This window comes from Cricetulus griseus, assembly GCF_003668045.3.
Source record: "Cricetulus griseus strain 17A/GY chromosome 1 unlocalized genomic scaffold, alternate assembly CriGri-PICRH-1.0 chr1_1, whole genome shotgun sequence".
Taxonomy (NCBI): Eukaryota; Metazoa; Chordata; class Mammalia; order Rodentia; family Cricetidae; genus Cricetulus; species Cricetulus griseus.
In genome coordinates, this window is record NW_023276807.1 from 1,835,374 (window position 1) to 1,856,396 (window position 21,023).

The 21,023-nt window shown below is 43.5% G+C and overlaps 1 protein-coding gene and 1 long non-coding RNA gene across 2 annotated transcripts in view; one reads left to right on the forward strand and one right to left on the reverse strand.

The window, feature by feature from the left end:
• Window positions 1–12,910, reverse strand: part of LOC118239622 — a 43,735-nt gene extending 30,825 nt beyond the window's left edge. Inside the window, exon 1 of the long non-coding RNA XR_004772240.1 lies at window positions 12,611–12,910. This is a non-coding gene — a long non-coding RNA (uncharacterized LOC118239622). The remainder of the gene's footprint in view (window positions 1–12,610) is intronic.
• Oit3 (oncoprotein induced transcript 3) lies at window positions 207–20,801 on the forward strand. Its single transcript, XM_027388328.2, has 9 exons — window positions 207–376; window positions 3,031–3,405; window positions 4,139–4,246; window positions 8,161–8,283; window positions 12,723–12,845; window positions 14,017–14,177; window positions 15,778–16,193; window positions 18,301–18,400; window positions 19,702–20,801. Exons 1-9 carry the CDS (start codon window positions 316–318, stop codon window positions 19,873–19,875), a joined length of 1,641 nt encoding a protein of 546 aa, XP_027244129.1. The 5' UTR covers window positions 207–315; the 3' UTR covers window positions 19,876–20,801.
• Window positions 20,802–21,023: the final 222 nt, after the last annotated feature.

The window sequence follows — 21,023 nt, forward strand, 5'->3', positions numbered from 1 at the left end:
AAAAAAAAAAAAAAAAAAAACACAATTGGAGGATGAGGGATGGTGAGGTGGGCTTTTTTTCTTTTCCCCTCTAAAGAAATGTATTGTGCCATAGCACTGTTGACAGCAAAAAGCTGGCCTCTATCTGGGGTCAAGGCCAGAGCAGTAGACTCTTGTCCCACCCACCCTGCCCCATAAGGTCCCAACCAGCGCTGATATGGATTTTCTTCCTAAGAGCCCAGAGGGATTGTTCCCCCTGACTGCTTGAGAAAAGAACAAAGGAAAAATAGTGTTTAGAGGGTTTTCAATTCTGCTCCTGGCAGCTGGCTCAGAAAGATGCCCCTGTCCCTGCTGCTCACCTGCCTCTTCACCACCATCATCCCAGTGTCACCCATAGGTGAGTCTTGTGTCAAGAATTTGGTACAATGCACTTTTTGTTGTTGTTGCTGTTTGCCATTGTTTACTGAATGTTAGATGATAGGGCCTTTAAATACTGACAGGACGGTTGTGTAAACAAAGTCACTCAGCCTACAAGAATGTATGCATGTTCCTTTATCATCCTGCCTGGGTGTCCAGAACGTCCACGGATCTTTTGTCTCTAAACCTTCCTATGAGTTAAACAGTTCTTGGAGTATGTGTGAAAAGGAATTCGAATCTCTTTCTAGTGTAAGCACTTTAGAGTTCCAAATTTAACAATAGAAATTATTTTTTTTCCTTTTAGAAATGAGGAGGGTAGGGTCTTTTCCTTAGTGAATAAAAGGAACAGAACATTCTGTCCCTGTAAAGGGTACAGATCTGGATAAAAATGTTTATTGTGTGACCTTTAAAAATATGAGTGACTTTTTGTACAGACCAAACAACTCTTGAGCTGTTTATCTCAGACGTGGCATAAAACTGGCCAACGAAGATCATTCTGGGCACTTCTGCAGAGCTCAGTATGTGACTGGTCTAAATTTGTTTCTGTGTGGTAACTTGGGCCATGCTCTGGCACCTTGAAATATATACATTAAAAATAAGTTTGAGCCCTGAGGAGATATGAAAGCTACGTGTAACTCAATGTTCTGGACGAGACCCTGGGACAGGCGACGGTATAGATAAAAGCTAAGACAATATGAATGACTATAGGCTTGAGTTAAGAATGTAGCAACAGTGGTTCATTGACTGGAACACAAGAAAAGAGAGAAGGTAGGAAGAAAGAAGCAAGGATGGAAGCTTCCAGATGCAGCAAATGTGGGGGGGGGGCGCACAAAGACTACCAAGTACACCACCCTCCAGGATGACAAGATAGGGACACAGACATATCTGTGCAGGTTCTGTGGTTGGTCCTTGTACAGGAGCCAAGATGCTCCTGAGTGTCCTGGTGAGCCACTGAGCCATCTATCAGGGCACAGGACTTTGAGAGGAACACATAGGGTTGCTCTCTTTCAAGCCCTGATGTTAAGGATTGTATGAGCTAATTAGGAGTGATTTGTATAACACCACATCCTTGGCTCCACACTGAAACTAAAAACAGGATTTGACACAGAATGAACATTTTAAAAGAGGGTGGAAGCATTTAATGTTAGAAAATATCCAGTGACTGTGTTTGTGTGACATGCTATGTAGGGTTGCACAACAGATGGTGAGGTCAGTTTCTTTTCTTTGTGCCACTGTTCCTCTGAATGGGAAGGCAACTGAGCTTTTCAACAGTATGAGAACTGACATTTAACTCTAAGGAAAACTTTAGAAACCATGGAATAGTCATTACAGGTTGAGCGACTAACCATTTCTTGTAAAATTAGAGCCAGGGAGATGAGTGGAATGTCTCTATGAATTTATAATCACCTGTGGAATTACTCTGGAAGTCTTGCTTGGCCAGAGAGCCACAGCCAGCAGGGCAGAGGAGGAGATTTTTCCCCTGGAGAGGTGAGGGAATTTGAGGACATTTCTTCCTCTTCAGGGAATACTGAGTTGCCAGCTTGCACTCAGCGTGGACAGCATAGGAGCATTTTAAAGACTTTGGGAGGAACCACAGAACTTGAAGAGAAGGTTGCTTGTGCCACCTACAACTCTGCAAATGTCATTTCCCAAAAGTTCAATGTCCTAATCCCTTCTTTCCCCGGACTGTCAAGTTATTTCCCGCATGTGCTTGCCAGGTTGCTGTGTATTTCAAAGCAACTGGCTGTGTGCCTCGGACCTTTTCCCTTTCAGCGGAATGAGCTTTCCACATTCTTTATTCCATCAAACTTCACACTGATGCAAGATACTGTCATTTTTGCAAAAGGGATCCAAGGCTTTCCTCCTTTCTTTTCTTTTTTAATTTCCAAAAATGGGAACTAACGGTATTGTAATATATTCTCTTGTGTGATTGGATAGCTGAATTGCAATACGCTTTTCCATAATCATCTGCCCTTATCTTTGTATCAAAGTACCTAACTCCTCTTATACTTGACTCACTTGGTGGATTGATTTATTTTCTCACTCATTTGTTCATTCTGGGGCTGCTTGGAATGCAGGGCCCCATGCACACCAAACTCAGGCTGTAACACTACCAAGCATGGCACAGACTTTTAATCCCAGCACTAAGGAGGTAGAGACAGGGAGAGCTTGCTAGCCAGACAGTCTAGCCTAATCAATGAGCCCCAGGTCAGAGAGACACCCTGTCCAAAGAAAACAAAGAGAATGGCTCTTAAGGAAGTACACCTGAGATTGACATCTGGCTACACAAACACATACACACACATACCACATACTCACACAACACACATACACAACATACATACCACACATACAAACACAACATACCGATACTATACATACAACATGCATATACATAATACACACATACACAACACACACACTTATCACACATACACACACAACACATGCACAAACACAAACACAACACACACACAAAATACACATACGCACAACATACATACACATAACACACACACACACACACACACACATTTTGTTTGAAAAATCAAAATGTAAGACTGAGGTGGATGTAGCTGTTGGCATCACGACCTGAAACACCACCAGGTGTCTCTGAGTCCCCTTCATTCCCAGCCCTAGATCCTTGTTCTGCTTACATCAGCCTGAATGAGCCCTGGAGGAACACCGACCATCAGTTCGACGAGTCTCAAAGTCAACCTCTTTGCGACAACCACATGAATGGGGAGTGGTATCGCTTCACAGGTATGGCAGGAGATGCCATGCCCACCTTCTGCGTACCTGAAAATCACTGTGGGACCCACGCACCCGTCTGGCTCAATGGCAGCCACCCCCTAGAAAGTGATGGCATTGTGCAACGCCAGGCCTGTGCCAGCTTCAAAGGGAACTGCTGTCTGTGGAACACCACGGTGGAAGTCAAGGCCTGCCCTGGAGGCTACTATGTTTATCGGCTGGCCAAGCCCAGCGTCTGCTTCCACGTCTACTGTGGCCGTAAGTACCTTCCCTGCTTTCTTCCTTCCCCAACAAGGCCACAGATAGAGTTAAAGAGAAATGCACCATATGAATCCCAGTCATTGTAACCCAGATTTATTTCATGTTTATTCATTCAAACATTATAAAGTTAGAAGTGATGGATCTCCAACTATCTGAGTACAGAAGAGCCCTCTGTGACCTACCTGTTGACACATGATCAGGTGGACAGATAGATGCCCAGACATCCACATGGTGCTCACAGTCATTGCTTTTTCAGAAATAACATACAATGGGGAGAGGCAATGTGACATCAATAATACCTTTAAGTGAATTTTTATGTCACTATCTCCATCAAAATCTGGAGGCTTTGTTAACATCCTTGATGGAAGAGCCCAAACCCAAGACCTCACAGAAGCCAGTGTCCCCAGCTCCTGCGAACGTTTTAGAGAGTCCACAGTGGAGCATGACCTCGCCCTTAGTCCCTAGCTCATATGCGCTCATGTTTTTAATTTGTGGAAGTCCTCTGGCCACCAGTGGGCCCACTCCCACTCTAGCTAGGAGTCGGTTATCTGAATGGACAAAAGCTGCCCTGTGCTGCTCATCTCCCTCCACTGGGTGATGCAGCCTGACCCATAAGAAATGTCGGAATGGTGTTCTGAGAACTTGGAGCCTGTGGCTGCATTCATGTGCCACTCAAAAGAGAGGGTCACCTGAGCCTCCCTACTCACAGAAGGTAATTATCCTTCCATAGATTTTTATGACATCTGTGATGAGGATTGCCATGGCAGCTGTGCGGATACTCCTGAGTGTACATGCTCTCCAGGAACCTCGATAGGCCCAGACGGACAGACATGCTTTGGTAAGAGCTACTCACAAAGTGGAAATGAGCCCTCAGGACGAAGAAACAAAGCAAGGCCCTGCTGCCATCCCACTTAGTCTCTGAGCATTTGCAATTGAGCTAGTCATTGTTAGACACAACTAAAGTCATTACAATCTCATGGTGTGACCAGGGGCAGTCTGAAACCTCAGTGTCGGCTCAAGTGACCACTGGTCCTTGTAGCTATAGAGCCACTGAAAAATGGCCAGCTTGCCTGAGGACCTAAATCTTAATTAAACTAAATTTTAATATAAAAACTGGCTTTTGATTGGCAAATAAAAAAATGCCTGGGATAACCCAAATGACTATATTTTGTCTGTTTTTACTAACTGTAAATACAGATTAAATGTTTCTGCTGAATATTGGCAGCCATTAAGGTGTGGTGCATTCCTGTAACTTTGGTGCTGAGGAGGCTGAGGCAGGAAAATGGTGAGTTCAAGACAAACCTGAGCTACATAGAAAAGACTGTCTAAATAAATAAATAAATAAATAAATAAATAAAAATAAAAAATAAAAGAAAGCCTGGAAAATTTGACATCCAAATTGAAATGACATCCAAAGTCATTTCAAAGTAGATTCCAAAAACATGTATTATTTTCTTACGCATATTTCCTTCAGGTAGATATAAAAATGCATATATATATATTATATATATATATATATATATAATACATATATATATATTTTCGAGACAAGCTTTCTTTGTGTAGCCTTGGCTGTCCTGGAACTCACTCTGTAGACCAGGCTATGAACTTCAGAGAAATGATGTAGGCAGATTTCTGTGTGTATGTACACAGGTCAATTTTAGTTTATATTTAGTTTTCATGTAAATGAAGCAATTTTAAACTTTTGTTATCACTTATTTACTGTGTATATGCTAGGTAAAGGACAACTTGCAAGAATTGGTTCTCTCTTTCCACCAAGATGGTCAGGCTTGGCAGCAAGCGCTTTTACCCACTGAAACAGCCCAACAATTTTATTTATTTGTTTGTTTGTTTGTTTTTTCGAGACAGGGTTTCTCTGTAGCTTTGGAGCCTGTCCTGGAACTAGCTCTTATAGACCAGGCTGGTCTCAGACTCACAGAGATCCTCCTGCCTCTGCCTCCTGAGTGCTGGGACTAAAGGTGTGTGCCACCATGGCCCGGCCAATTTGAATTATTTTTTAATTAGATTTTTCAGGCAGAAGGGAAGGGAGTAAGAAAATAGCAATGCAGATACACATGTACCCAGATGTAACTTTCCTTTTTTTTTTTTAAGTGAAAATAGAATTTTGATGTTCAAACGAGGCCATCTTGCTGGACTCGATCACCCCTAGGGCTGGCTGCTGCTCGAACGTCAGCCTGCTTCCTTCCCACCCTGTCACTAGGTTTTATTATTGCTGTGTGGATGCACCACACTATATCATACAGAATTAGCCTACATGTTAACATACAAATCACACCTCACGCCGTGTGTGACCTTTTCTCTAGGGTGTAAACATGCAGGTGGAATTGCTGGTGGTCAAGATTCCTACGATGGCTAAAAGTAATAGTCCCATGTTAATTTCTTCCTCACATTAACGAAAGAAAAAGAAGACGCAGTCCAAGGGTAACAGCCCAGGCTTGCCATGGAGGCCTGAAGGAAGTGCTAGCCTGGGTGTGGCCACACCTGCTGTCAGGGAGCTGCTGGCCTCCTGCCCTTCCTGGTGTAGGTAGTGCAGTGAAGTTATGATCCTACTCTAGGTAGGTATGGCGGCACACAGTGGAATCCCAGCACTTTTGGAAAAGGAAGATCAGGAGTTCAAGGCCAGCCTCTTCTGCATAGTGCACTCTAGGCCATCCCGGACTATATGAGTCTCTCATCTCATCTACTGTAGCTTTTTACTTCTGCAAGCTGTAAATGTTGGCTTCTTTGCAGTTGTGATTTATTTAGTTCCCTTTCTTTCCTCTTTCCTTCCTTCCTTCCTTTCTTCCTTCCTTCCTTTCTTCCTTCCTTCCTTTCTTCCTTCCTTCCTTTCTTTCTTTCTTTTTTCTAGTTTAAAAAGATGCTTGTATGGATTTCTAGATTGTTCTTTTACTACCAGTTCAAGGCCTCCCCATTATCTTGCCTGTCCTCTGTCATTGTGAACTGTCTGCAGTGTTTTATGTGAAACCCTCATCTAGCATTAGGGGTTTCCTGTGGCTTTCCACCCTTCCTTCCAGCTCCAAGGATGCTCTATTCTAGAGCAGTTTCCCGAATGTGTCTGAAGAAGTTCAGGTCAATTGCGTATCAGTTTCTCGGATGAAGATCTACGTCCCCAGTGAATGGGAAGTGTAAATCCACGCTTCAGACTGGCCCAGGGTCTCCACTGTTTGCACCTGTGTATCTCTCTCCTTTGGGCCTCCAGCTGGGAGCCTCCTAATTGCTACTTGTGGCAGAATTCTACTCTCAATTTTATCAAAATATGTATTAGTCCCTCTTGTTACTGTAACTCAATAGCTGATACTCAGTAGTATAAAGAAAAAGAAGCTTGGCTCACAATTCAAGGAGGTTCAAGGGTACATTGCCAACATTGGCTCAGCTCCAGGGAAGTTCTGTGGGAAATGGAATACCAGAAACACAAAGCAAAGACAAGAAGGCAGTGAGAACAGAGACCCCAGAAGAACCATATTAGTCACCTCCAACGACAGTGTTCCTGACTAGACCTGCCTGGCCTCTTAAAGAGCTACTACACTGGGGACCAAACTTCCAACCCTTAAGACTTAGGGTTTGCTTAGACCATGCCCAAACCCTAAAAGGGAGGTACCTTTTCTGGAGCCCTGGATGTAAGTGTAGCCCCGCCCAGCTCATCTCCTTTCCTGGGTCCACAACCATGTTCTGATACACTGTGAGCATTTTGGCTCCAGCCCTTAACTCATATCCTGAATCCAGGTTCTTTCCTAGGAACCAAGACTCACTTCTCTCTCAACTTTCTTTCCTCTGTAGAAGGAGAGAGATAGACATGCATTGTCCGCTTTACATTTTTTACAGCAAGAATCCATACATGGCTCATCAGATGTTTTATAGACTAAAAATAATTTCTTAAATGTAATATGTGAGAATATTTCAAAAACAATTTTTTGAGACATGGTATCACTGTGTAGCCCTGGCTGTCCTGGAACTCACTAGTAGACCATGTTGGCCTAGAACTCACAGAGATCTGCCTGTCTCTGCCTCCCAAACGCTAGGATTAAGCGTGCGCGACCATACCTGGCTGAGACTATTTCAATTTTTAAAGTCGATTTTTGAGAATGGTTTGTCATACAACAACAGAAGACTGTCTCACACAGTATTTTGCTAGATATTTCTGCACTCTGAGCTCCTTCTATGCTTTAAAAAAAAACCATAATTTATAACTTTGTATTTAGCAATTTTTCATGAACCCATTGGAGAGAGAGGAGTTTATTAAAAACAAATCAGTGTAGCCAGCACACAAGTAAAACCTCATTCCCTCCATAGGTATTATTATGTTTGTGTATTTATTGTGCATGCATGCCCATATACCATGCCATGCATGTGATGGTCACAGGACAACTTCCAGATGTCCACTCTCACCTTCCACCTGTGTGTTCCGCTCAAACTCAGGCTGTCGGGGTTAGCAGAAAGTGCCTGTATCTGCTAAGCCATCTTGTCAGCCTCCATAGCTCTACACTGAAGGATAGGAACTCCCAAGTACCCAGGTACCTTCTGCTTGGCAGAGGACAAATGAACAGAAGACAGATGAAACAAACAGACAGCTTGGTTGGGAGGCCAGGCCCAGAGATGTGTCCATGGTGATTTGCAGTAGGGGGGTCGGGACTATCCAACAGGGTCTGAGAAGAGGTGGGGATTCAGTTCAGGGCCTGGGCACAGGATGAGATTGCTCAGCAATGTGGCAGCGATGTGGTTTCCCTTCTACAGATGAAAATGAATGTGAGCAGAACAATGGCGGCTGCAGTGAGATCTGCGTAAACCTCAAAAACTCACACCGCTGCGTGTGTGGGGTCGGCCGTGTGCTGAGGAGCGATGGGAAAACTTGTGAAGGTGAGACTGGGTAGGGAGGCAGGGCAAACATCCAAAGGGAGCCACTGGCTTGCCCTTTGACATTTGGGAAGCTGCCCTGGCGGCAGAAGCAAATAGCAGTTTGTCAGCATGAGAAAGTGACTGGAAGGGCTCGTGGGCTCAAGGGTGCTTAAGATGTGGACAGAATTGATTTTTAAGATATGGACGGTATTGATTTTGTCTTCAAGATGGAAGAGGAGGGGGTTTGCAAGAAGTAGAACACTGTGGGGAAGCTAAGGTGGAGTAATACCCATTTTTCTCAAACTTAAATGTGCCCACAAATCCCCTAGGATCTTGTTAAGGTGCAGATTCGGACCGAGTGGTCTGGGGTCAAGCTGAGGTGACTATGTTTCTAGATAATGACTAGGTGCCCACGGCTTCTGGCAAGCAGCTCAGAGTGGCAGGCAGCATGCTCTACAGCCATTTATCAACTGCTCTTGGCCTGAGACTGACCCCCCAGCCCTCACCAGGCCTCTTGTGGGTGGGGAAGTCTACTTTACGGGCTGGGGTGGGGCCTCAGAACTTACAATTTTAACAAATTCCATGGACGATTCTTTGTCTTAGAAATTTGAGAAACTGCTTTACACTGAGTTATGTTTTCCTTTGTGGTGGGGAAAGCTAGTGTATTTTTTGAGACAAAATTATCTACTTAAAGATTTTAGGCTTGGGAATCAGTCTACCTCAAGACCCAGCAATACCACTTTTGGCACATACCCAAAGGATGCACACTCACACCACAAGGACACTTACTCAACTATGTTCATAGCAGTACTATTCGTAATAGCCAGAACCTGGAATCAACCTAGATACCCCCTCAACCGAAGAATGGATTAGGAAAATGTGGTGTTTACGCAATGGAGTATTACTCAGCAGGAAAAAAACAATGACTTCTTGAAATTTGCAGGCAAATGGACAGAACTAGAAAAAGAAAAAAAAATCCTGAGTGAGGTAACCCAGACACAGAAAGACAATATAATATGTACTTACTCATAAGTGGATATTAGGCATAAAGCAAAGGACAACCAGACTACAGGCCACAAGCCCAGAGAACCTAGGTAACAAAGAGGACCTACATTGGTCTGCCCTGGGGAGAGGAAAAAGACAAGATCTCCTGGGTAAATTGGGAGTGTGGGGGGCAGAAGGGTGGGAAGGGATAGGTGAGGAGGTAAAATGGCAAAAAGCAGAAGAAGGAGGAGAAGGAGGAGGAGGAGGAGGAGGAAAGAGAGAGAGAGAGAGAGAGAGAGAGAGAGAGAGAGAGAGAAAGATTTTTCAAGAAAAAATATTTTATGTAAATGAGTATGTGCTGGTGTCCACAGGGGACAGAAGAGGGTGTTGGATCTCCTGAAAAGAAGAGGCTGTTTGATCTCCTGAAACTGGAGTTACAGACAGTTGTGAGCTGCCATGTATTTGCTGGGAATTGAACTCAGGTCCTCTGGAAGAACAGCCAGTGCTCTTAACCACTGAGCCATCTCTCCAGCCCCCCATTGTCTATTTTTAAATAACAGAGATGCTGTGTGTACATGACCTAGTAACTTAAAAACTTACTGACATATTTCAAGGAATTAAAACGGTCTATTATTACTCTCTTACTTTTTAATTGATATAACATTGTGCATAGTTACGGGATACCAAGTGTGATCCAGTTATCTGCTACTGCATTGTGGGACTCAGGTCATGTGTTTTTTACAGCTAAAGTGACATCATATCTGCTTTCACAAATTTGAGTCCCCCTAATATTCTATGCAGAGTATGACATGGGGAGGTAAATGACATAGTTGTTATTATTCAGAGAGGACATATGATTTGTCCTTCAGGAGAACTGAACTTGTGTATTAATAGACCTGTAATCTACATATTAAAACTCAGTGTATTATCATCACATTAAAAATAATAAAATATCATCCCAAAAGGAAAAATTATGAGTAGTCCCCAACAAAGTTTGCATTATTAATGCAGAGAACAGTCACTAGCACATTAAATTGCTGTCCTTATAACAAGGCTAAATTATGTTAAATTTTACTGAATAAGGATAATATATATAATCTTCCCTAAACCTTAATAATTTTGTATAATAATTTTTGCATATTTGAATAGTAGTAAAATATTCCATGAAGAACATTTGTAATTATTCATGAACACTTTATTGAGACTATTATGGTTAAAACTCATATAATCTTAAAACCTAATAACCATAGCTGAAAAATATTTAGCAAATGATAAAAATTTTGTGTGTCTATATGAGCAATACTTTAGGAATACTGCTTCTATTTATAACATTTGACTTTTATTGAAAGGCTAGATGTATTTGTTTCTTTAGTGCAGCTATTAAATGATTATAGCGTTTTAAAAATTAACTATACTTTTAAATTTTTAAGTAAATTTTAATAGTTTATGATATAAGTAGGAAAATACAGAAGACTAAACAGGGAGAATGTCCATGGTCCTCCATCTCTGTTGCTAGGTGTTTCCACTCTGAACACTTGTTCCATCATCCCAAGGGCTAAAATCATGTAGGGCAATTTGGATTTTTCAGTCTATCTTTCCTTTTGCATTTTTTACATCTGAAAATGCCCAGTGTGATCATTTACTTATCCCTTCATCTTACAAATTTTGAAATTGCAACTTAGAGAAATAAAATTACTTTGGAAAGGTCATTTTGCAGATTGAGGCAGCAGGGTGCTGACTAAGTGTGATGGGCACTTGGGGAAGATCCCCAGCATTGAGCAGGCGTCTTCTTTTAGAAAGAAAACATGTATTATTTAAAAGAGGCCTGGAGTCTCTTTCACTAAGTACCCTCAGCTGACCTGAAACTTGATATGTAGACCAACCTGCCTCTGCCTCCAAAATGCTGGGATTACAGGCATGCACCACCACTTCCTAGCATAGTATATTTTCTTCCGCCTTGTTATCTAGCATCTCAACTATTTCAAAAACCCATGAACTGCATGTATCCTTTAAAAACATGCATTTCTGGGGCTGGCAAGATGTCTCAGCAGGTAAGGTTGCTTGACACCAAACCTGATGACCCAAGTTTGAACCCACATGGTAGAGGGAGAGAACCAACTCCCACAAGTTGTCCTCTGATCTCCATACGCTGTGGCTTTGCTAGACACACATGTGCACATGCACACACACTATATAAATAGTTTAAATGTTATAGATGGTCTTCTAAACAGGTAACAAATATTAATTTGTTGTGACTTTAATCTCTTACATTTCCCAACCACTGATTTATATATGCCTAGTTAACTTACCGATTTCTCCACTAACCTTTTTTTTCTTTTTCTTTTTGGCTTTTTGAGATGGGATTTCTCTATGTAGCCCTGGCTGTCCTGGAACCCACTCTGTAGACCAGGCTGGTCTCCAACTCACAGAGATCTACCTGCCTCTGCCTCCTGAGTGCTTGGATTAAAGGCATGTGATACCGCCGCCGCCACCGGGCCTCTTTTAAACTTTTTTTTTCACTAACCTATTTTTGCTATCACCCTTAGGAGTCAACTTCCATCTCTCTCTGAGCATTTTAGAGGATCTGAAACATCTTCTTCCATCATCTTAACTTAAAACAGGACTCAGCAAACCTTTTTCATAATGTTCTGATGATAAATACTTTTATGTTTCATAGACCATCCAAAATCAACCAAAACTACCCAGGTCTGCCCTTGTAGTGAGAAAACAACCATAGACAATAGTTGACAGTCATTCCTGTGTGTGCTAATAAAACTTCATTTAAAACACTATGTAATGGGTTGGAATTTGACAGCCCTCAACCTAAAAGATAATGTTCAGATCCAAAACAAGACACAAAAATCATGATGATAAAGATTATTGACATGGACATACTGGGACAGGGGTGGAACCTGGAGCCTTGGGAATGGTAGGCAAACACCCTATGACTGAGCTATGTCTCCAGCCCCAGGTCTATCCACGACTTTCATATTCAGCACTCTTATTCCTAGGGAGTCTAAGAGAGGGGCCAATGATCCAATCAGACTGCAGCAACTCTGGCCCACCCAGCTGGTCCAGATGAACTTTTACTCAGACTCTTTTTATCCATCAATAAGTCTATAAAAATTTAACTTATATGAATATATTAAATGTTATAACAGTTAAGAAATGTTTTGGTGGTCTCATAAATATTCATGAGCTCACTCTAATCATGAGAAAAACAATAGAAAAACATGGGAACAATTGAAAGACACTCCACTGAATGCCTGGAGCGCCTCGGTAAGTGTTACTGCGAATAGAGGATTGCTCTTGGCAGTCATGGCCTTTAATGGATGTTAATAGGTTAGCCTCATGTTTTACTTACCTCATTAGACCTCCACGATTCTGCCATGGACCAAGAATAATCTCTGGTGATTAATGCTGTGATTCCTGCAGAAGAGGGTCACATTTAGGTAACTCTCATTCTTGCTCTACAGACATCGAAGGATGCCACAATAACAATGGTGGCTGCAGCCATTCTTGTGTCGGGTCTGAGAGGGGCTATCAGTGCGAGTGTCCCAGGGGCTTGGTGCTGTCTGACGATAATCACACTTGCCAAGGTAGGGCAAAGTTTGACTCGGATTCACACACCCTACCCCCTCCACCTTTGCCCTCCCTCCTCCAGGACTCTCAGATTCTTATCTTTCAGAGCACTGACTCTGAGCACCATGCGTTCTCTGAGTCATCCTTCTGGAATCATTCAACAGACAACACCCCTGCAGGGCGTGATGCTCACAGCTGTAATCTCAGCACTTGGGAGGTGGAGGCCAGAGCCCTGGCTGAGTGCAAGGCCAACCTGAGACATTGTCTCAGAAACAGAGTGAAAGAAGGTCTTTTTTTGTTTTTTAAATCAAGAAAAGCTGAATTTCCTTTGCTGGTTGCCTCTGAGTTGTTCCCTGATTTCTATAGCCAACAACTACGGCTCAATTTGGAAGTATTGACACTGTCCTTGTTGAACAGTTCCATGGACCCAAAGTAGACTGAATGAGGATGAATGATGGATTCTTCCCCATCAACAGTGCTCTGAGAACTAGGTCTTGGTGTCTGGGATAATGATTCCATCACCCTGCAAACAGCAACCAAGTGCCAGTTTCTGATTTCTTCAAGTATCTCACTGCTGAGATGCGTGTTCACAGGCAGGGCTCTGGCGGTACCTAGAATCCTTCAGGGTGTTTGCAGGGTCAGAGGAAATGAACGCAGTACTGGCGCAGAAAAGCAAGCTCTTTTTAATATTAAGTTAAAGTGAAATTTATAGTCAGAGTTTACAGTTTACTGAGTAGCTCAAGGACAATTTGGAAGGCTTCCAGAGTGTGGGAACCGTGTTTATTACCTGTTTAATGGGGCAGTAACTAATGGTCAAAACACAGCAGTCCTGTTGTGCCATTTAAAATGTCAGCAGTGTCTTTTCCTGTGTTGCCAGTCAACTGTGCTGGCACTAAAGTTTCTTCTTGGGGTGTCTCACTCCATGGAATCATGCCAGGCACACTTTGGACAGGCGTTTGTTGAGCTGAAGCTTAATCTCCTGTTCAAAGGAGTATGGGAGTTGAGGAGCATCCTTGACCACAGTCTTGGGAGTTAGGGATCCTGGTTGTATTCATCAACTTACTTCAAGCCTGGAGGAAAGAACAAAAAGCACAGGCTGCAGAGAGGAGAAAGTATTCCCCTAGAAGACTTTCTTAGCTTTTTCCCCAAGCCAGGTTTCCTGTCCTAACAGAATCCCCTTTCACACAGTCCCCGTGTTGTGCAAGTCCAGCGCCATTGAAGTGAGTGTCCCCAGGGAGCTGGTTGGTGGCCTGGAGCTCTTCTTGACCAACAACTCCTGCCGAGGAGTGTCCAATGGCACCCATGTCAACATCGTCTTCTCCCTCAAGACCTGCGGCACCGTGGTTGACGTAGGTTCTCTTGTGGACACTTAGGGAAATGACCAAAGTTCCCTACTTGGGAAGGCAGCTGACAAAGGGTGTGGCTTGTGTCAATTATGAGATAGGCTCACACACACACACACACACACACACACAAAAAAAAAAAAAAAAAAAACCTGAGCTTAAAACATCCTCTGCCCCACACCATGGTCCTGGAACTGTGAGGAATGGAATGAGTACTCACCATCCCTGTTCACACAGCCCTGAGCAACCTGTATGTACTGTGTTTCCCTACATCAACCCCAGTGGTACCCAGAGGCAGGATATACCCTCTGTAGTCAGTTATTTGGAAACTAAGGATGATAAAGACTGACAGTTCATTTGTGACAAGTGAATGGGTTCAGGCATTGATCCAGGCTGAGCTTAAAAGGTTTATGTTTTTCTTTTCCAAAACATGCTCACACCCTCCATGCTGGAAACCCAGAGGGGGATATGGAATAAGATTCCTGCCTGCTGTATGGAAACACACAGCAGTTCTGAGATGACAACACACAAAATGTAAATAAGGGCTGGGCTGTCTGACACGTGATAGGGCCTCTAGGAGTCCATGAAAAGGACATCCAGTTTAGATGTGGGTTTCTCACACAGGACACAGGACACAGGACACAGGACACAGGACACAGTAGCCCATGCAAGCAGAGGCAAAGGGCCTTTTTGACTGGGCTCTGCTGGAGCAGACTCTTGGGGGATTCTTCAGGTCTGCACTAAGGTGAATGGGGAGTTCAGCCTGCCCTGCAAGGAATCCTCACCTGGAAATGACTCTGGAAAGGATATGGGATAAAGATTGTTGCCAAAGGCCTGGCTTGTGTGCTAGGGAGAGACAGCAGGTTTGAGTCCACAAAAGTGGGATTAACCTGGGAGCTGTGATCCCACAGTGTGAAGATGGATGCTGTACAGACCACCGATACGGGTCAGTACAGAGGCCCTGGTGATCATCGTTGTCCTGAGGAAGTGAGTCAGAGGGCTAATTACTGTGCACGAGAGTCAAGGTACCTACAGAGGAACAGGGGTTCCCCATTTAGGCAAGCTGTGTGGATTATTTTTATGGATACCCTGGAGGAATAGTCCCATAACTGGCTGGTAGAGTAGAAGCTGGCTAGGGTAAATAGCTGAAAACCCTTGGCGCCTATGCAGATGCAGATTCGGGATAAATCCAGGATCACTTAGAATCAGCAGCATCCCAAGCCTGGAATTCCTGCTGAGAGAGCTGTGGTGCTGTCCTCTTCTGGATGCTGGAGCTTGGGATTTTCTGATTATCTCCCTAGATAAGGTTTAATGTCTATGCACCAGAAGGATGTCTGGGCCAACCAAGAAGTAGCCAGCATGCTGGCTCAGTCTGCCTGTCTTACTAACCAGCAAAAAGAGAAAGGGCTTAGGCAGATTCACTTGAGGCCAGTTCAGACCAGTCTGGGTAACATAAACAGTTTCCATCTCAAAACCCAAAGCCCCTCTGATGTAGGGAACAAAATCTGTGAAATTTGACTTATCAGGTGTTTGGAGGATATTAACGTAAGAAGAGAGGTAACTAAAAATAAATCTCACAATCTCGCTTCATCCCCGACTGGCACAGGTGGTGAATGACAAAATCGTGGCCAGCAACCTCGTGACGGGTCTGCCCAAACAGACTCCTGGGAGCAGCGGGGACATCATCATTCGGACCAGCGAACTGCTGATCCCAGTGACCTGTGAGTTCCCTCGACTGTACACCATCTCTGAAGGGTACGTGCCCAACCTGCGCAATGCCCCTCTGGAAATCAGGAGTCGAAACCACGGCATCTTCCCCTTCACGCTGGAGATCTTCAAGGACCACGAGTTCGAGGAGCCGTACCGGGAGAATCTGCCTACACTCAAGCTTCGTGACTCGCTCTACTTTGGCATTGAGCCCCTGGTGCACGTGAGTGGCCTGGAGAGCCTGGTGGAGAGCTGCTTTGCCACGCCCACTGCCAAAATGGATGAGATACTCAAGTACTACCTGATCCAGGACGGGTGAGCACAGCTAGCACACTGCCACCCAGTGTGTGTGTGTGTGTGTGTGTGTGTGTGTGTATTGTGTGTGTGTATATTACATATTAGATTTTCAATTATAATTTATTATATAATTTATAATTAAACAATATTTGACATTAATACATAATAAAATGATGTAATTGTAGTTATATAATTTTTAAAAAGCAAATTTGAGGTACCATTGAATTTGATCATAAGACACAGTGAGTAATTTTATACTTGAAATGCCCATGGAATGCCTAGGGAAGTTCAGTGGGCCATCAGAAATGTGTGTCAGTCTCCAGAACAAGGCCAGAACTACAGGCAAAGGACAGAGACTTACCTACGTGTGACTAGGATCCATTAGCTTTCTCAGAGGGGCCAGAAGTCAGTGAGGAGGAGGGCTGTGGGCAGACACTGAAACAGCTAGTGTGGACTCTGCTTTCAAGAACTTTGACAGCGGGGGCTGGGAAAATGGCTCAGTGCAGGGAAGTGCCTGGGACAAGAGTGAGGACATAACTCAGGAGCCCACTGCACCTGGGTTAGACAGTCTGCCTGATCTATGAGCTCAGGTTCAGTGAGAGACCCTGCCTCAAAAACCGAAGGAAGAGAATGACTAAGAAAGACACCTGACATTGACCCTCTCACCTCCACACACGCACATGGACATGCGCTCACACCCATATGAACATGAACGTACATCTCACACATACACTTATACACAAAGATCACAATAAGAAATGAAGCTGGGAGTGTTGCAAAGAGAAGAAATTCTTGATTCTAGAGAATAAATATCCAGATTTCTGTGGCGTCGCTGAAAGGTCCTGGGCTGGGGTTTGTAGGTATGTGATGGTGTCAATGGAAACCTAACTGGTCCCCAAATTCATATCAAAGAGTTCCTTCTTCCTTGGACTAACATAGCCTCTGGAACACATCTCCGGTGGTCAGGAACTGCAGCCGCCTAGGTGGGGGAAGGGTCTAGAGTATGTCACACACATTCCTCAGGTTCTTCGCTTCAGGTATTGGCCCGGAGCCCTGGCAAGTGTTTAGTTTGCTTCAGCTTCTTGTTTTTCTCCCACAACAGCTCCCTTCTCATGCTGCTCTCAGTACTTAAACGGTGGTTTTTGAATCCTAGATGCACTGAGGTCAGCTTAGAAGCCTTTATTTTATTTTTTTTCATTTACTGGTGATGAGTCACCTGCTGTCTCAATGCTGGGAAAATCTGCTTATATATTTGTTATTCGGAGTCTGCATGAAGAACTGTTACCTTCTGTTAGACAGTTCAAATAAGCTGCCCTGTTTCTCCCTTGATCCTTAGTACACACAAAAGAGAAAAATAAGTATCTCTCTCTGTGTGTATGCATTTGTGTACATGCACACAGGCACTGAGATGCCAAATGAGTTAGAATGGGACGAATCGCACAAAGATAGTCTTGGCTTTTCAGGAGAAAATATATCTAAAACCACAGCCTTAGCATGTCCGTTCACGTGACCTCTTTTCCAGTTTACACTGACAGGAACCTCATAGCAATGTGTCACACTGACCTAAAATAAAGACCACAGACTCTGAAATGGCAGCTTGCTGTTACTTTTGGGAAAGGAGAACTGAAACCATCTGAGGCCAGTTGTCACCTGAGAAGCTTAGACGTGTGTGCACAGATGGCTCATTGCCCTTTGTACCCCCTCCAGGGGCTTGTGTCCCTTATAGGAAATCCGTGTTAAGTTAAAGAAGAAGCTTCTCACACTAGAAACTATGTTAACCCAGATTCCAGCAATATGTCAATGGAAAGACTACCTTACTAGCCAAAGGTCTCTCCAATACACATTTTGGTGCTTCTAATGGATAAAGCCCTTAATGGAGGAGGAAGTGTTTTTATACTCTCTGAGGCTCCATGAATGAAGGATGGGAAGGCATGGCACTTAGCCCTACTTAATGAGGTCTGAAGATGTCTTTGCCAGGAGGGGTTGCCATTTACCCTTTTTTCTTACAAAGCTGCTCAGCATGCTCCACCCACTTTACCTCCCTTGGGCCAAATGCCTTAGCTGGGGTGGTTTTCTTCCTCTGTGGAGGTGATCAAGTCTGATGCACTATTCATCCTGCTTCCAGCTGTGTTTCCGATGACTCCGTGAAGCAGTACTCATCACGGGACCACCTAGCAAAGCACTTCCAGGTCCCTGTCTTCAAGTTTGTGGGCAAAGATCACAAGGTAAGCTGTCACCTTTGTCTCACAGCCCCATGCCTGAGCCTTCTTCCTTCTCATTGTCCTGACATGTTGACATTCTAAGAGCCTGTGGTTAGCTTCTGCATGACCTCTGGGAAAATACCTGGCTATCAAGAAAACAGTTGCCTGACCCACCCGACTCCCGCATAAAATGACTGTGCACAGAGAATATTACAAGACCGAAATTTGAAATCTTTGTGGGCAGATATGTGTGAAAAGCCAGTGTTACTGTCGGTTCAACAAAGGATTTAGACAGGAATTTCACAGAACACCAGCCATGGACTGGGAAGAGAATAGAATTCACAATGCTAATCACAGGACACAACTTTGTAATAGGAAATATTCCACATGGAATGTATGGGAAACGACAAATTACAAAGCTTCCAAAGCCATAGGAAGTGAACAGCAACAGTGTAAATTGAGTTTGTTTTTTTTTTTTAAGTAAGTTATCTGCTAGTATGCCATAATCATTAACTCAGTGTATGACTTTGTCTAAATACATTTTTGGCATTTTCACCAAAACAAAACAATTTTCTGGATATATTTATAGAACATGATCCTAAGACAGGGTGGGGGGGTCCCCAAATAAACATAACCAAGGGACAACACTGTATCAACTTAGTGCAACATTAAGCAGTTTTTAAAGTTACGAACATCAGAAAAGCAGGTGTGAAGAAAGTGTCATAACTTTCTTCACATAACCCATGTGTATACGTGGGTCACGATGGCAAGAGGCTTTCCCAAAAGGCTGGGGATGACAAGACCAAGCTTTTGCTGCTCTTGCCAGTGTTGAAACACAACCCAAATGAAGCTCAACGGAGCAGCATTCTTTTCCACTTAGTGTCCTTTCAAGCCATTTTGTTGTTCCAGAACTCCAGCTCAAAAGCAGAACCTCCCTAGGCAGATCCTCCTGGGAAGGACCTACTCCTTTGTAACAGAAGTACTTGGTCCCGGTGTTTCTCTGGCCCAGGAACTGACATGCTAATGTCAGAAGATGGGGCTTCCCTAAGGTCTCCTCAGTGTCCAAAGTTCTGGATCAAGGTTTCAAGGTCACCCACATCACTCCCTTCCAACTTAGCCACATTTCTAAATGTGTGGACTGGGCAATTTCCTTATCCTAAGTCTTGCTTTCCTGGCCATAAATACAAGATTGTCACTGCCCCCTCAAGTTGCTGCTGTTGTGGCTGAGATGGTGCTTGGGGAACATGTGGCACTGTGTGCGGCTGTCAGCAATGCCTGAAGTGACAGCTGGTACTACGGCTTCACTGTCATTACTGTCCTTCCAGGAGGTATTTCTTCACTGCCGTGTCCTTGTTTGTGGGGTTCTGGATGAGCGTTCCCGCTGTGCCCAGGGGTGCCACCGGCGAGTGCGTCGTGAGGTGGGGGATGATGAGGACTCTGCTGGGCTGCAGGACCAGACACTGACAGGAGGCCCCATCACCATTGACTGGGAGGACTAGTGCCCGCTCCCAGTCACCCTCCTCCCTGGAACGTCTTCCTATGTCCTCTGAGAACACCAGAGAATCTCCCAGAACACCGGACTTCTTCAAATCACATACTGTGAATTTAGACAACCCCTGCCACTACATGAAAGGATTGACTAGCCGGTTTCATCCCTGGGTTGGTACAAATCACACCACAGCTGACCCATTTGGCCTTGGTGGGCTTCAGTTTCTGGATTTTAAGAACTGTGTTGTCCTCATGGAAGGACATCTCCCTCATTTCCTCTGTTTCTTTCTTACAGTGAAATACCTCATTTATGGTATAATGGGGCCACTAAAATGAGGTGCTGGGAATAACATTTTAATTTAAAAATATAAAAAATTAATTACTAAAACTATAACCCATGATCCCCAAAATATATAATTATGTCCTGAAATTCCAAACCCAATCCAGAATCTTTATAGGATATTTGAAAGTTTATCAATAAAATAATGTATAAGAGAAAATACAATAGGTTGAATGTTGCATAGTAATTTTCAATGTTTTCATATTGCCTTAGGTAAAATGTTTTCACCTAAAAATAAATTCATAAGGTACTTAAGAGCATTGGCTGCTCTTGCAGAGAAACTGGGTTCAATTCCTAGCACCCACCTGGTGGCTTACAACTGTCTGTAACTCTAGTTCCAGGGGATCTGATGGCCTCCTCTGACCTCCTCAGACACCAGGGATGCATGTGTTAAATAGACATACATGCAAGTAAAACACCCATGCATATAAAATAATTAAAAAGATTATCAGCATACATAAGTAAGTAGCTCAATGGCTGAACTTAACTATAAGGAAAACTAAATGTTGGTCCTGTATGCCCTGAGAATTGTTATTCTGTGCCTTCGGTTAGGTAAGATAATAGGAAAAGGTATAAAATTATACCACACTCTGACTTTGCAGGTGCTCAATAATTTTTATTGAAATAAATAATCATAAACTACAAAGATAAATGTTATCTGCGGTTGTATTCAGCTCCTTGATATTCCAGTTAACTCTTGTCTTTACATATGATCAGCAAAGGTTTCTTTTTCTTCCTCAAACTGGTTGCAATGAACAATTCCATCTTTTTCTCTTTAATTACCACGTGGATGATTGGCAATTCAGTTCAACTTATGAA